Source organism: Botryllus schlosseri, chromosome 11 (genome assembly GCF_051294905.1).
Source record: "Botryllus schlosseri isolate E-star chromosome 11, Bs_hap1, whole genome shotgun sequence".
Classification (NCBI taxonomy): domain Eukaryota; kingdom Metazoa; phylum Chordata; class Ascidiacea; order Stolidobranchia; family Styelidae; genus Botryllus; species Botryllus schlosseri.
In genome coordinates, this window is record NC_137246.1 from 19940835 (window position 1) to 19957554 (window position 16720).

At 40.8% G+C, this 16720-nt stretch overlaps 1 protein-coding gene across 1 annotated transcript; it reads left to right on the forward strand.

Annotated features, from left to right (window-relative positions):
- Window positions 1-309: 309 nt before the first annotated feature.
- Window positions 310-16720, forward strand: LOC145450148 (uncharacterized). The gene is made up of 24 exons (XM_080328643.1): window positions 310-460; window positions 514-871; window positions 2407-2513; window positions 3426-3555; window positions 3729-3834; window positions 3897-4040; window positions 4101-4235; window positions 5669-5785; window positions 6151-6278; window positions 6762-6852; window positions 6922-7026; window positions 7589-7720; window positions 7790-8008; window positions 8642-8845; window positions 9900-10066; window positions 10127-10209; window positions 11283-11421; window positions 13313-13466; window positions 15422-15552; window positions 15610-15682; window positions 16033-16167; window positions 16233-16353; window positions 16410-16493; window positions 16570-16720. The coding sequence occupies exons 1-24, from the start codon at window positions 364-366 to the stop codon at window positions 16605-16607; spliced, it is 3198 nt and encodes a 1065-aa protein (XP_080184769.1). The 5' UTR covers window positions 310-363; the 3' UTR covers window positions 16608-16720.

Genomic DNA, 16720 nt, shown 5'->3' on the forward strand with positions numbered 1-16720 from the left:
GCCAAAATTTGATTTTCTGGGAAATGACATGTTTGATTAGGAGGCTGCGTTGCGATGATGAATTTATAGCTGCCAAACTTATGAAACACCAATCTGACTTATCTAGCACCAGGGATATCTAGAAGTTCTAGATATCCCTGTCTAGCACTACTGGTTCATGTCTTGGATGTGAACTTAAAAGCTGAAATACACGGTAGCCATGGTGCTAATTTTATTTCCCATTAATACTTATTCGTCCGTCACATTGTGCTCGTTGGCGAACAATGTATAGAATATTCCAATGAGAAAAATCTATAACAGACGGCTTTTCCGGTGTAGAGATGTTCAGTGTGTGTTTAGCTGTACCAGAATTTAAAATTCAAAATGAATTTACGAGCGAGTTTAATCATCTATGGACTGATACAATTTATGAATGTATTCCAGACGGATGGGTCGACCGAAAAGGTTTTATTGAGGATTGGTGAGTTGTGTTTGTTGTAAGACGCCGATGATCCTAATGTGTAAATTATGTAGGTCTTTTACACGACACAAAAAACGAATACATTGCTGCTGGCATTGAGGGCGAAATCAATGATTACACGATGAGATATAATATTTCGGAGCTATACGAAATCGTGGCCATCAAATTCAATTATGCCACAACCGAGCCAGGTAACTCGCGCGGGCAGCGTTACTTTCGAATTCATCAAATTTCCATAATTTATCGCGTAATCACACGAACAGGAAGTCTGACCGAGTCCAACTTGAGCGCGGTTTTCGTTGCTTCAAGCAACTTCAGTTGTAACGATTACGAAACGGTCTTCAGTGTGATGCCGCTTTTCTACGTTACCGGATCGTCTGGTTCCTGCGACACAAATCATGCTTACAACAGGTAATATATCCGCGGTACGCGCGGACGTTACACCTTTTCACATGAGTAGACTTACTTACCGAACCGAGTGAACTTTTGCACCTTGACTTGTCTGATTATCATACCACATGCCGTTAGAAGACGTGATATCACTTGTAGCATCTATTATTGTGATTCCAATTTGGCACGGATCTGTCATTTGGTTAATTTTGGATCAGAAGGTGATGCAACCAACAGGCAGCGTTCCTTACGTGATACGATTTCAAGTCGAATTGGAATTCATTCATTTATTTATTAATATTTTCAGCTTTTCAAAATACCACGAAGTAAAATGAAAAGATAGGACGGAGTCAAAACGACTGGTCGTAACAATTGAATCACACATAGAGGCGATTTCATGATTGATGTCCGTCTAATTTCAAGGAGCAATAGGCCCGTTGTTGCATTTCACTCCTGAGTCAAGCGTTCATGAACTGAGACAGTACTCAAAAACCAACGCGTCACGGGATAGAATTGATGAAGACAGACTGATATGATTCCTACCAGTGGTGATTCGGGCCTTCGCGGCATCTGTCATAAACCGAAGTTTACACTGTGCTCGAGTCGGTGTGGTGTGTCACTACTAGGAATGCATCTAAAAAAATATCAATTTAAAACAAACATGTTTAAAACTAGGCCCTTATTGTTTAAAACATGTTTTTATTGTGCTTTTGCTTGCCATGATGTCACGAATCCTTAATGGGGACGTTACAGTGGATTGACATTGACGATTGTAAATATAGGGTAACTATGGCTCCTTTGACGAAAAAGGCTTCCGACCACTGTCATAAACAGACCAAAAATATCTTTAACCGGGACTACATCGTTATGTAGCATTTTTACGGTCGGCTGTCATCATACTCAGAACACCCATTCCGTACCAATGATTTATATCTACTTGCTATAACTGTGGAACCGACAACGAGTTCGAGGGTTCCGGCCACTCCGCGACGTATACGTCGACTATATTGGGTGCAAATCGTCCGTAGGATCATACTACATGCTTTTTCGAATGAATCTACACATTTGCACATCGGAGTAGTCTTTTAATCAGACACCCACCTTGGCCTACACGCAGCCTGTAAATAAGAGACATGCCCACTGGATTTAACAATGGATAACATAAACGGAAGCGACAAAAATGAATGCTGCATGTATCGGTAGGCGAGGTCGATATGTCATATTGTGGTCCAGTAATATTGAGGGCTGACTAGTACACAATTATGGCATAATTATGCAACGTTTGATAAAAACTATTTTGATTTTTCCAAGGCACTTTTATTAAACATTGTTTAAAACATATTTTTTTTAAAGTGCTTTAAAACACCAATAACCCTGTTCACTATATAGATCGTTGCGCACTAATGGCATAGTGATTCCATATGGACGAGCCTTTTTGTTCACAATGACTGAGTATGCCGGGTTGATCAAGACGTAAAATTCCATTCGAAATACCCAATATTATTTTAAATGGGACTGGGTGCATTCATATATGCTGCAACGATATTTACTTTCAGGATAATTTACATGTATCCAAGTCATTCCATGGTGAACTCAGCGATGCTGGAAACTATGCTTCAATACAATTGGAAATCTGCCACAGTACTGTACCAAAGCAATGACGGTAAGAAAAGTGCCAAGTGCCTGAATAAATAACGAATATTTTCCATCGACATCGAAGTCAACCCGTTTCCTGACTCGGCTGATTCTCGATCGCTATATAGCAATGTGCCATTACTATGGATCGATAATATCGAAGCACAGCTTATTCTAATCAGATACCGAAAATTGGGCTACAAATCCAGCAACCGAATCATCAATATTATTGTATGCATCGAAATTCACAGCGGGACATTAGTCATTCGAAACAAAATTCGGAGCGAGAGAGAATCTTTATTTGTGACCCACCAGTAGCCTACATTCCGTTAGCAATTATAACTGTTGTTGGGAGCGGTAATATTAAAACCACTTTACCAACAATATGGTTATTCCTGTTGGTTCGATTCAACATACAGCCTGTTCTGATTCAAACGGCATGAAAATTGATTCGATTCCATTTATTCGTTCCGCCGGTCCCTAATCAGATACTCTTTATAGACTACAGAAAACTTGTTTCAGAATATCCAAGCATTCCCACATTACTTCGTTAATTCATTTCAAAAGCATATATTTGTGATTATGACGGTATCATAGATACATCGTTGCTTGCAGTCGTAACAGTTAAGTATGCAGATTACACACCGTTAGAGAAATTAAGATAGGGACCGCTAACATGGGTGAGTGGAATCCATTCTGTAATGTGAAGATGTATACTACACATATACACAGTACACTCATTCATACTGGGTACGCAGATTTAGGTCTAAATTTTAGAATATGTACAATCCAGTGCATTGTACATCGGTATATATGCAAATGCATTGTACATATACGATTTCATATATGACATTCAACGAGCCATTCTAGGCGGGAGAGTCACCACTACAACAGGCATTCAATTTTCGATGAGTTTATGAGCCGTTATGTTTCGTTCCAGAGATACAGTTTTCCTTTAAAGACATGCAGGATGCTGGAGCCCGAGGAATTGACGTATCTGCATACGTGGTTGTAGGGAATGACGATGAGATCAAACAAAAACTTATTGGCGCTCGGAAGAAAGGTTACAGGTATGGGCCAAGTTGAGATTGAGTTATAAATGTTGTACTCCGATTGTTTTCATCCCAAGATGCAACCACCAACGAGTGAGCGCAGCCTATAGGTTGCGGATATATACACAGTGGGCCTATATGCAGCTTGCTCAACAAGAATATAGAATTGAATGTCATATCTCTTGCTATAGGACCTTCGTATTTGTCTGCTCGTACACAAGTCTGGTAAGCCTCATGCGAATCGCCAGAGAGCTACGTCTGTCATCAAGTAACAATCATTGGTTCATTCCTAATGTGGTAAGTCACGAAATGACTACTGAAGTTCGTCTCCACCTCCATCGCAATGTCACTCTAATCAGATGGTGAACCCGCAAGATTTAGAAGAATTTCTGGAAGACGGAGTGAAGATCACCTCTCTACACAGCCCGTTGGTAACGAACCTGGCTACAAAGGTGGTCCAAAGTAACTCAAGTCTTGTCCATGATGCCCAAGGCCTCTATAAAGTGGGCGAGAAATTCATCAGAAGTAAATTTCCAGAGTTACACTCTTAATCTTTGCGATAGAGCGTTATCATGGCTTTGTCGCGGATAGCAATTCGAGCACTCGTAGAATCCTGCGATAAAACCAAAGCCGACCATGAATTCTATAATGCGGAGGACGGGAAATGCCTATCCCCGATGGCATTCGGTGATAACTTGGTACGAAATACGTCGATTAGGAATAGCAATGTGTGTATATGCTTCGAATATATTCCCTCTTTTCTCAGGTTTCTTCGGGTATATTCACATGTTAGACCTCTAAACTTTTTGCAGGCTCACAGCCTGTGGGGATAACCACGATAAGCCTAAGCACATAGTTCAAGACCGTTCAAAAATGAATTCATAGCTATTTATAGGATTCTGGTTTGAATCAGGCTGATTTAAATCGGTGTGATTTATATCAGGTTTTTTCGTTGATTTTTGATTTTAATTTTACCATTTTGATTTTATTGATTATTTTGGTTTTTTCAAGTTTTCGGACGAGATGCGTGAATGTGGTTTATTATCGGACAATCATGTGCAATTGTGCATTTTATATAAACCGGAGATAGCATCTCGTCACCGGCACCGGTATAGTTCAGCTATTTGACAGACAGACGGGCAAAGAGCAAAGAGCGAAAGTCAATCAATATGTTAGCGTTTTGCTGTGGATACTAGTTAGTTGTCTGTTACATGCTGCTGCTATTTCCAAGGCACTGGTGGGATACCGCAAACGCAGCGCAATCCGGAGTCTCTATCGAATTCGAAAGATTCCCTCATCTCTGATCCAGTTTGCTGGCAGAAACCACTCCATCGATCAAGATGAAGATGCAACTATTATGGATGGTCCCGATTTGACTCAACATGTTTCCTCGCTACTAGAACAGATCAGTAATGTTTCGGGCGACCCATCATTAACGCATATAGGTTAAACGTTTTCAGCTATCATTACCACATAGGTTGAACGTTTTCAGCTATCAGGATGATGATTCACAGCCCCACATTATTAAAGTTTGAGCGTTATCCTTCATCACCTTGATTGACATGGTAGTCATTCATCTCATTTTCTATTATTCGTGTTGCTGTTATTATGAGTACAAAAAACCAAAAAAAATCATGATTTGAATTATTTAATTGATTAAAAGCGATTTTAATCAAGGGCAAAATGATTTAAACGAGAACTCTAGCTATTTATAAGTGCGAGACATGGAGCCGGAGCCGTACTATATGGTGGCGGGATTTTTGAATTATAGACAGGGTCTGGATTTATACTTATTCTGATGCGACCGGAGCCGGATTCGTACATTTTCAGATACGACCGGAGTACTATCACGTATGGTATACACTATACATGATAAAACTAGAGATGGGGTGGATTTTGCCCGGATTTATTTTATATTTCCGGAATCCGAACGGAGCAGGATTCATACTTTTTCCGATACGGCCGGAGTCGGAGCGGAGTCAGATTCCATTTTGAGGAAACAGTCGGGCAAGAAAATTTGTTCATCCCTCACGCACTAATATATAGCAATTTTCATATTCCGTTCGTCAGATCAAGAATCACTTCATATTTCTACTTGTTAAAATATATGTTTACTGTTTTTTATCCCTAGTATGCATTCTGTGGACCGGATTCCCTCCAAAATTTAACTGCTGTGAATGACACTGGTATGGACACAACGAGTCAGTACAATGCCTCCTCCGGAACGGATTCAAACAACCAGATTGAAGTGAGTTTCTGCTTTTAGATCGAATCCTTTCGTTCGGATACTAAGCATACCATGACAAAGTTGTTCCTTTTACTTTTCTCCCAACATTTACACGAAAAATAAAGTCGTGACACGTGAGGTTGTAGTCACGGCATCATAAATAATTCCGTTTATAAAATTTTGTCAAATCTCATTACTCGATATCGTTCCGAAAAATCAATTTGAAAAAATCCTACTATAAGAAGACAGCCGTGAAAAGGTCAGTCGCTTGGTCTAATCATGATCGCTTACAGAATGAGGCTCATGGTATTCGCGGTTTCAGTCACGCGACGTGAAAACCATATGCGTGACAGACTATTGCTATTTCCGGTCCAAATATTGTTCAGAGAGTTGAATTTCAAGAGAGTTGCATTGTCTACAAGATTAACGACACTGACGTTCCGGCGTCGCTGATCAATAACTCAACCAACGGTACGGTAGCTGCGACCTCCGGTCAGACTCGTGCGGTGGAGAGGTATTCATCACAATATTCCAAGCGGTTTAAAATAGTTTTGTTGATAGTTTTGTTTCGTCGACGTTACTTATGCTAAAATCAAATTATCTGGGATCATTTATATACAAAATAATCCTTATTTCAATATTGTGGAATCGTGGCAACATTACGTGCCGTAATCTTTTCGGTTAAATGCTGAATAGCACGTCGTGAACACTGTTGATCAAGGACGGGGATGTGAATTAGACTCAGAATTTTCAATTTTGCATGGAATACTGTGTCAGAGAAGACTGGCACTGATTTGTATTTGAATATATAGCTAAGCTAGCTATACAAACGAATCCGTCTTGGAATTTTGGCACCATTGTGTAACAGTATTCGATATTGAATATCTTGCTTTTGGACAGGACAGCTTTAATTTTGTACTGGCCTGAATTCGTGTAAATAACTTATATGTATGCATAATACAAAAACCCGATGTTTCATATCCTTCAACATATACAGAGCTACCTCGAAAATAGGAGCACATAATCAGCATCAGCTCACATTCGCCGCCGTTTTCGATCCATGCGTTTACTCTTCAGTCTATAAATGGGTGAGATGCTGACATTTATCGAGACAGTTTTGTCGGTGCTGTTTACGGAAGTCATCTTCCTTTTTGTAGCTTTATGTAAACAACACTTGTTCGGAAACCTTTTTCAATTCCTGGAGTCTCGTGGATTCGAATCCGATATTCGTAATCGAACATTTTCAAACGACCGAAGACAATGTGAGATTTCACTGAATCATTCTTCGTATCGATTTATCTTTTGGGCTGGGGCCAACGAATGAAGTATACTCAAATCCCAGCTGAGTATCGACTTTTATATTTGTGTCGAGTATATAGAGACGAAACTTTTGCGCCTGAAATTACAAAACAGACAAACATACACGCATACACACAGACACACACGAACTCGCATGCGCACGCCCACACACAGCCTGGATTGCGGAATATACTTGTAACCAGCAGGATATCGATCAAAATGTTTTGCGATCTCATAATACGGAATGTCATATATTGATAACGCAAAAATTCACTATACTTGTGAGACTGGATAATGACAACGTCCCTCACGAACTGCATTTGACGCAGGGCTTGTATATACTTTATCGAACACCATGTGTGAGAGCTCCACCGGGTTGTAATGACAAGAGTCATGACTCGACTCGAGTCCCACTCGAGTCACGATTTTTTGGTGACTCGACTTGACTCGAGTCATTTTTTCAAACGCGTAAAATGACTCGACTCGAATCCTTCCAATAAACCCATCGGATTTCTGAACTTACAGACTCACTACCACGAAATGCTTGCCGTCGGCGGATATAACGGCGGACGGCATCAGCTATCGGTCGTCTACCCTCCATTCAAAAGTTGGTACATCCAACTTCCACAGAGGGACTTCGACGTCTGTGTCATATGGGTATGTAGACGTGGGCATTTCGGTGCGAATATTCGAATTGAAATCCGATCGATACGTACCGCGTCTCAGAATCCGCCATGGTTGTCGTGGGATTACGATCCAGTCAGTCGGGAACCAGTACCAAATTCATACAAGGGATTCCTGTTAGATGTGCTCGTGCAATTATCGAAGTCGATGGGATTCGGATACGTCATGAATAACGCATCGGCCGTGGAGTTTGCGGAAGGTTTTAATCACACGACGGAGCTGATGGAAGCTAGAATGAGCACATTGTTTGATTCGGATGTGGTAAATTCAAGTTTGCGTAATGCCGTGTGTTTTGAAGGATGAATTCGATCTTAACCCGGTTATATTGTACCGATGTCAGAGATATGATTTGTTTCCTGTACAACTCCAACGCAGCACATCGCGCCCATTTCCATCAAGAGTTCCACCATAATAAGCCTTACAACTATCATTTATTAGTTGCCCTATCTTGTAATCGACAGGGAAACTTTTCTGTCAATACTCAACTCAACAGTCATCACCGTAGCTTTTTATAACCGATCTAAAGATGATGATTCCGGTTTGTGCTGTGCGCACAATGATGGCAATCCTCGTATCCAAAACCATCTAGTTTCGATGTGCAGAATGTGCACTCGAAGAGTTGCATTTGACCGATCACTATATAACAAAAAGAGCATCATGTAAATCAGTGAGGTCGACTGTATCATATTTCTGTCGGTTCGATGTGTTCAAGCTAAATATGACCTCAATTGACTTTGACTTGACTTGAGCCTTACAGACACCGAGATTCGTTCCCACTCTACCATACGCCAGTACACATCACTTAAATGTTGACTGAAATACGTTTTGATCAAGGGATATCTAAATATCTCATGTTTTGATGAAATATACAGTACCATGATATTGTTTCACCAGTGTGACATTTTTCTGGCCGCGAAACGGATTCACGGAGGTAGATTGATGACCGACGATGGGATGGGTTTATCCAAAGGGTTTCAACAACCTAAATTGTATTTGATGACAAAGAGAACGGAAAAAAATGAAAATGTCAGCATTTGGCAATTTCTCACCCCTTTCAAGGTTGAGAGTTGGGTAATCCTGTACGCTTCGCTATTACTGGTGAGAGACTTCAAATATACATTAAAGTCCATGGCGTATAAAGGTCTTGGATAATCCACTGATTGAATACGATCCAACCCGAATCCGTTGGCTTAAAGGGGCACTGCGCTCTAAAAATGATGTGGTCTCAAATTGAAGGTAAAAACGAACAAAAATTTTTGGCCGCAGCCATTTCCCTCAGGACGCCACCATAATGGAGCTGCAATTTATTGAAATTTCTACAAGACCAGCTGCCGCGGCTGCTTAACCCGTTACACGGCACGATGTCTTCATCGTCGCACTTGCTCGACGCGATTAGGCAGTCACGCAGAGAACGAAACTTAGACACATTTCCTTCATAAGATCGGCTGACAGCTATCTAAAATTCGTTCTCTGCGTGACTGCCTAATCGTGTCAAGCAAGTGCGACGGTGAAGATATCGTGCCATGTAACGGGTTAAGCAGCCGCGGCAGCTGGTCTTGCAGAAATTTCAATAAATTGCAGCTCCATTACGGTGGCGTTCTGAAGGAAATGGCCGCGGCCAGAAATTTTTGTTCGTTTTTACCTTCAATTTGAGACCACATCATTTTTTGAGCGCAGTGCCCCTTTAAAAAGGGCAGAGGTAAAAGCGAATTTGAACGCACGCACATATATGAGAGAGAGAGAGAGAGAGAGAGAGAGAGCGGATGGAGCAATATATGTTCATGTGATGAAGCGATAAGCCCTACAGTCATTGTCAAAGTTATAATTGCATTAATTACGGCAAACGCAACATGATATTTGAAATGGTCCATTTATAGTGTTGAAATTATTTTATACGCAGACTTGAATTGATTCGAACATTACGATCGTAATCAATGTCTCAAAATTTCCTTTTCACATATATTTCCAATATGTACACGTAGTTTTCAGAACTTTGAAATGAATTCAATGCGTAACCCAGACTCGCGATACGAAATTTCGACATGTGTCGAAATCAGTCGCGACCGTCTTACTTTTGAACATTCATATATAGCTCAAAATAGAATATGTTCGTAATGATCATGCTCACTACTCACAGTATTATTGATTGAAGGTATCGCTCTACATGACGTATCTCAACAAGAAAAACCCCAACGAATTCCGACGGGCGGCGAGGGAACTCCGCGAAGGCGCGGAACACTCGGAACACATGGGAATCATGAACAGCTTGTGGTTTAACTACGCTGTACTCGTACAACAGGGCTCACAACTGTTGCCAAAGTATGATGAACAGTGAAATTGACGTAATTGCATTTTGTTACGTTACAATGCTGTATTCAGATCGCTTTCCATGAAGGTTGTCAGCGGGACGTGGTGGTTCTTCGTGTTACTGGTCGTGTCTGCCTACACTGCTAGCATGATTTGTAAGTCATGGGCCATAGCCCTTCTTGCAGGACCTTGGTCTATATAGTCATGACTTCGCATGGGAGGTCCGAAATAATTATATGGGCGGGGCAAGGGATGTCTCATGTCATTGACACGCCATGTCGTCATTAAGATGTTCATTAAAATGTTTCCGGCCTTTTGCCTGTCATTCGTCATTACTAGAGCGGTTTTTTACCTAAAAAAGAAAAATTTTGACCTAAAAAATGAAAATTTTGACTTTTTTTACCTAAACAAACTGAATTTTGACCAAATTTTAACCTAACGTATGCAAATTAGGTGTTTTTCCACATATTGTTTAAATTGTACCAATTTTCTTCATTTCTGGTTGGGACTGGGTGTCCTAACGAAGTAGTTTGGCCTGAAAAAATATTTTACAATAAAAAAAACAATTTTTAACTAAATCTGGCGCTATGAAGAATTCCAAGGGTTGCAATACGTATTATGGTAGAGATAATTAAAAAAAATTGTAGTACGAGAGATACTTTCCTACATTCTTGGGTAGAAAGTGCATGCCATTACTAAGAAGCTTGCCAAGGTCGTTCAACAGCAGCAGTTGTTGGCTGACAACACTAAAGTTGTGCGTACACTGCTGGTGACACATCGTGTTGATTCATTCTGACAATGTTATCTACATCACAATTTTTCATCATGCGCTTCCTAATATAAGAATGATGCAATGCCCAAGAAGTCTGTCTTCAGTTAGGATATTGCGGTACGCTGACCATAACACCATGTCCACCTATTTGTTTGATTTGACCGTTTATGATTCACAATGAGCAGACAATTAGCCGTTTACAACGGTAGGCCTATAAAGTAGGCTACAAGCTGTAAAATATCAAATGATAAGTTCACCAACAGTGCGAAATCTACGATACAAACGAAATGCAGACGTCAAAAAAATTTTGAATTTATGAACAATTTTGACAAATTTTGACCTAACGCTACAATTTTGACAAAAGTTTGCCAAATTTTGACATGTCAAAAAAAAGCCCTGGTCATGACCATCGGCCATCGCACGTAGACTACTGCAATCACTGATTGCTTTTTTCAGCATTCATGACACAGGCAGATAACGAAGGAATAACAACCGTCGACGAACTTGTCGGCCAACAGGAATTCGACTATGGGATGGTTGAAACTAATCCATTACTCACCAAGCTGCTTCCGCAGGCCAGGAACGCCCCTTACAGGTGTCAACGAGACTTAGAGAATACACTGTATTTATTACGAACAGTCGGACATGTAGGGGAGATGTGGTACCGATGGATCACTGGGACCGAAAATACTTTGAAAATTCTCTATGATAATTCCATGATTATTGATTACACTCCGTGAACTTGTCTACAGTTGCATACTGGCAAAATCTTTCCTCACATACAAAAAAATTCGACGTGCGCGAGCTATGGGGTCTCTCACAGATGTTTTTTGTTTTGGGGGGTGTAAACTAAATTTAAATCGGCATATACATTTTTCTTTGTAACCTTCAACACGAAAAAACCAGCAATCATTTTTATTGTGAAGTGTAAGGCTTGTATCAGGCTATATAATGGCACCTATGATTTTATTCAGTACCTTCCTTGCGTGGAATTTTTTCGATTCATGTATAAAATTCGTAGGGTGGGGACCGATGATACAATAGCCAAATCAAGCAAAATAATTAAGCATACTAATCATGAAACAAGTGAAACATGCCTACGTACAGAAAATCGTTATGTAATAATTGCATATGATGTTTTATCGCTATAACGAGGTATTTGGAAGTCACACTGTCGATTTTCGGGCAATATGTATGTACCCTCAAATTTATAAGTTCGAGCTTAAATCGAAACGTGATTTTATTACAACATTTGAGTTAATATTCATTCTAATTTTTGACGGTTGCGACCAAACATTCTTCTTTGGCTTGGTGTAGCTTAGATTACAATACTGAGCAAGAAAAGTTGTCACGTTTGAGTTTTTTAGGGTATATGTGTCATAGGTCCCCGGGTCGTGTGCCATTGGACCCACCCGGTGGGGACCGATGATACGTTCGAGCATCAAATTTTGAACGTCCATAAATATTTTTTGAAAAGACGGATATTCATGTATATGTGCGCGATAGGTAGAGCTTGTATCAAAGTGCTGAGCCAGCAAAAGATCTGATGTTTTCGGCTGAACATTTTGGGGCTAGCGACCATTTTCCAATTTTTGATCCATCGGTACCACATCTCCCCTACGATACATTTGTGAGCTGAACTGTCAAATTTCTTCTGGGGCCATGTGGTCGTGGACCCATTTTAAGCACGATTGATAGGTGTATGAAAGAGTACACCGCATGAAAAAGTAGTGGCTCTTAATCGGCAATTTCGTAGAATTAGTTAGGTTGAACATCGCGATTTAACCGTTATCAAACCAGCTATTCAGTCATAGCCATAATTTAATGGTTAACTGGTAGATACAAGGGATATGTCTACTCGAGCTTAGAATCAATTCACTTTATGGTCGCTGAAACCGCCACAGTTGGCCATAGTAGTCCGCATTGATACTCATATTAGTGAAGTATAAGTACAAGCACAAGTAATACCATAAATCTGTATACTAGTAGTACTAGTATAAGTATTTCCTAGACATACCAAAGCTACTTTAAGTTATAGAAGTATAAATATGGTAACTTGAAACGTATTCAAGTATATAGTTATAAAATGTAAATTTGTTCGCAGGTGCCGCATACTTTTAGTAGGGATGGGATATCTTCGAAATTGCGAAGTCCATTTCGTAGACAACTGAAAATGACCGATGACGCTACAAATAGAGCAATTGTTATACTTTGCTATTTCGTCATGCTGATATCGTCATTCCACTTACCAAAGGTGGTACTCACCAACTCCAAAATTACGTTCTACTTTACAAAAGTCAAATTGTAAAAGTATGTAAGTTTAGCGTTAACAACTGTGAAGTAGAAGAGGTAGTTTGAAACCATAAGCACTTGAAAAAAGTGGAGTGAAAGCAGGCACAACCTTCTTGAGTACTCCAAAAAAGAAGTTTTCGTTACCGACCACATCTGGAAAGCAGATACGCTAACTCTTACATACTATTTTCCAGCACAATGTGGGAGCAACTCAAAAGGAAATACGATTCAAGTATTTTCCCTGACATCGCGTCTGGCTTAGACAAGGTCACGGGCGAAGATCTGATACTGATTGCCACGTTTCAAGAAACTGTCCGGTCAATCGCTGAGAGCTGCGACTACGATCGAGTAAAGTCACTTATTTCCGTATTTTGAAGTATAGGCCCTACGCATTATTCCGTCGTACAGTAATTTTATATTTTGACTTCTACCGTTTAGATTAGATCAAGGGTCACCAGCCTTTTTGAAACCAAGAGCTAATTCTTGGGTAGGCCTACTGATTTATGCAACGGAATACCAGTTACTCTAGCTCAGTGGTTCTTAACTTTTTTTCCTCCAGCACCCCCTTTCAAAAATTATCGTGCGCCAGCGCCCCCCGCATCATATTGTAACGACTGTAATAAAGACAATGGGTAAGAGGGAGTGCCGTAACAGCACTTCGTCAGCCCCCTAAAAAATGATTGACTTGCGCACCCATAGCGTGATAAATCCAACTTCTGAGGGCTTTGCCCTCCAGAACCCTGACGCGTGATTTCGATGGTGAGCAAAGTTTGTGTGACCTGGTCGCCCTAGGCGCCAAATTTTTCTATAATGCATGAATGAATCGGTGGTTATTGCATATATATGTCACTAAACTTTTTATCCTATCAAGGTCCATCGCACTCAAGGTCCATTCGACTATAATAAATCATACACTAAGTGTGTGTGATATATTCAGGATCAAATCAAAGTTGTTATAACAACAATCGGGTACGGTCTCGTACTCTGTGGTTCGAGCCATCCCGAGTTCATATCTGCGATTAGCAATACGGGGAAATTAATGGTATTGGATTTTGTCTTAGTGTTTGTGTAACAATAAGTAAGTCAACTGAGAATGGGATGCATATATCTGCTCACATTGAATTTAGTACTGTACCCAGTTATTAATTTTAACATGAATGTATTCCAAACTAGGCAAACTCATATTATGTAACGTTCCTGTGTGGCTGTGAACCGTAACACTAGATAGTATCATCCTTTATGATACGATGAAGAAATATTCTGACGACTTGATTTTGTAGCTCTCAAATACAAGTACATTTAGTTATTCATTTCGTGCACAAAGCTCCAAAACTTATTTTTTGTACAGAGGCCTCCTTCTTCCATTTCCACACGCTGTGCGCTGCGGGATGTAATACCTAATTCGAAACATTTTGTTGAAAATAACCCTAGCAACCGTGACGGCAGTATTTTAAAGGGAAATTGGCGACCTAAAAGTGCGCGCAATTCGTTTTACATGAATTGTAATAACCCACTACATTTATCAAAAGATATGTAGCAAACATCGTCGCGTAGCGCAACCAAAAATTTCGAGATTTGACATGTTTTGTGGAATATTAATTTGCTCTGAATACTCATTAAGGATATGTCGTACTACCACATCATCTACTGCGAAGCCATTTTTCTTCAGCGCCCCCCATATCGCCCGCCTGAGCCCAGCGCCCCCCATATCGCCCCGTGAGCGTTTCCGTCCCTTTCAAAATCGCCAGCGCCCCTTGAGGACGCTGGAGGCAAGGTTAAGAACCACTTCTTTAGCTGTTTATCCTCGCTCAATTGAAATCCATTCATTTCTTCACTTAACCATTCAGAGCGCTGGGTGTAGGCTTTCCGCCCCTTATCAACAACAGATAACTCTCACCCCCCGGGACTCACACCAGCGGCTCCGGGCTCCATTGCTTGCCGCCCAGCGTGCCGAAGCTCTAAACTCCGCGTCGAGACTCGGGATTATTTACTAGATTCCTTTTAGGCCTCCGCGTATGGGCGAAGACGTGCAGCGCCCCGATCGAAAACTGCGTTCATCATGTTCCTTGGGGTCGACTGACCAATGTTCAACTCCTGTTCATATATGAAACCATTCTCCACTTCGACTTTCAGATCTCTCATTTGAATATTTGCTACTGCGACCGCGGGCGACACATTTGGTTCTCGCAGGAGCACCGCCTTGATGACCCCTGGTTTAGTGTGTGAGGTCCTACAGCTTTAACATTTCTCCGTCGGAAATCGTTTTTTCAAGTTAAAAAGCAAACAAAGCTTCCGTTTACCAGGTTGGCGACGGGTTTTATGAATATGAATACGGTCTTCCCGTTCGTCAGGGATGGCAATACATGACAATGCTGAATGACCATATATCTACTATTTACGACGATGGGATATTGGCTGATTTGGAAGAAAAATGGTGAGAGTTATTATAGCGTGAACCTAGAATAAGAAAATATCTGAAAATTCAATCAAGGTTTGGAAATTTGGAGTCGGCCTGTGAAAAGACAGAAGAAGGGGTCACGGTTGCGGGACAGCTTGATTTGAAGGTAACATTCATTTCAGCGAAGTTTCTCTGACCGTAGTCTCTAGGCGTAGCCAAGACGAAATTCGGAAAATTCGAGGTGAACACAGTCAGGGGTTCATTGCAGCGAGGTGAGCACTCGTGGCGTCAAAATGCTCAAGTCAAACATGTAAGGCGCAAATCCTCCCATCTGTCCTGCTTTTGGTTATCTATATCAGTACAGCGTGTTTACAAGACAATCATTATTGCGAAACATGCATTGACTTGACTGTCGAAATAACGGGGAATTAATTATGTCATGTTGCAAATCTGGAGAGATAGGTTATACAATGTGACATAGGCTACTGGCCTAGGCTTTATTGTGATAATTTACAGGCTTTTATCGGGATGTACGTTTTTCTGTCACTGGGTGTCACTGGTGGGATTGTCGTTTGTATATTTGAGACAGTTTATGTCAAATATGGTGGATTTGGTGGCATCACTGGCCGTGCGAAAAAGTACGAGTTTCGGGTAAGTATCGATAACATAAGCGTAAAAGTTTTATGTCGTTAATTTTTATTGAAATCGTCGCGCAGCAAGATCATATTGAACACCAGCGGCCGGAGAAAATGATGATAAAAGAATTTGAGAACTGGCCTGGAGGCTGGGAGGTCATCAAACACCGGCCCTTCGTCAGTACCATTTCAGAACTAATTGGTGCGCAAAGTCATTTACCGTTCAAAGCCTGTACTTACCGGGAATAATTCTGATAGGTTCAAGCGTCCGAAGCCAGTCGACGTCAGTACCGCCGAGTCGTGCGGCAAGTTCAACGATGCTTATTAACCGAAGATCGCGAGGTAGTAGGACCATCGCAAACCACCGATTCAATTTAGAATCCATATTGAAACGAGTTCGAGCATTATTATATTACAGGAGACAATGCTGGATGTTGTCCTGGTTGCGGTCAGTAGATGGTTATCGGAAGAGCGGCAAATTCATATCGACGTTCACACAGTCTACGTAAAGCTGTCAAAAGTTGAATAAAGTTGCCACGTTTTGTATGTAATAAAATGCAATTATGACG

What these genes read in the sequence shown, in the direction of transcription:
- LOC145450148 (XM_080328643.1), top strand. Translation starts at nt 364, where the DNA reads ATGAATTTACGAGCGAGTTTAATCATCTATGGACTGATACAATTTATG. An exon ending in AGAGCTGCGACTACGATCGA is followed by an intron (nt 13,467 to 15,421) that starts GTAAAGTCACTT and finishes TCCGTTTACCAG; the next exon opens with GTTGGCGACGGGTTTTATGA. An exon ending in TACCATTTCAGAACTAATTG is followed by an intron (nt 16,354 to 16,409) that starts GTGCGCAAAGTC and finishes TAATTCTGATAG; the next exon opens with GTTCAAGCGTCCGAAGCCAG.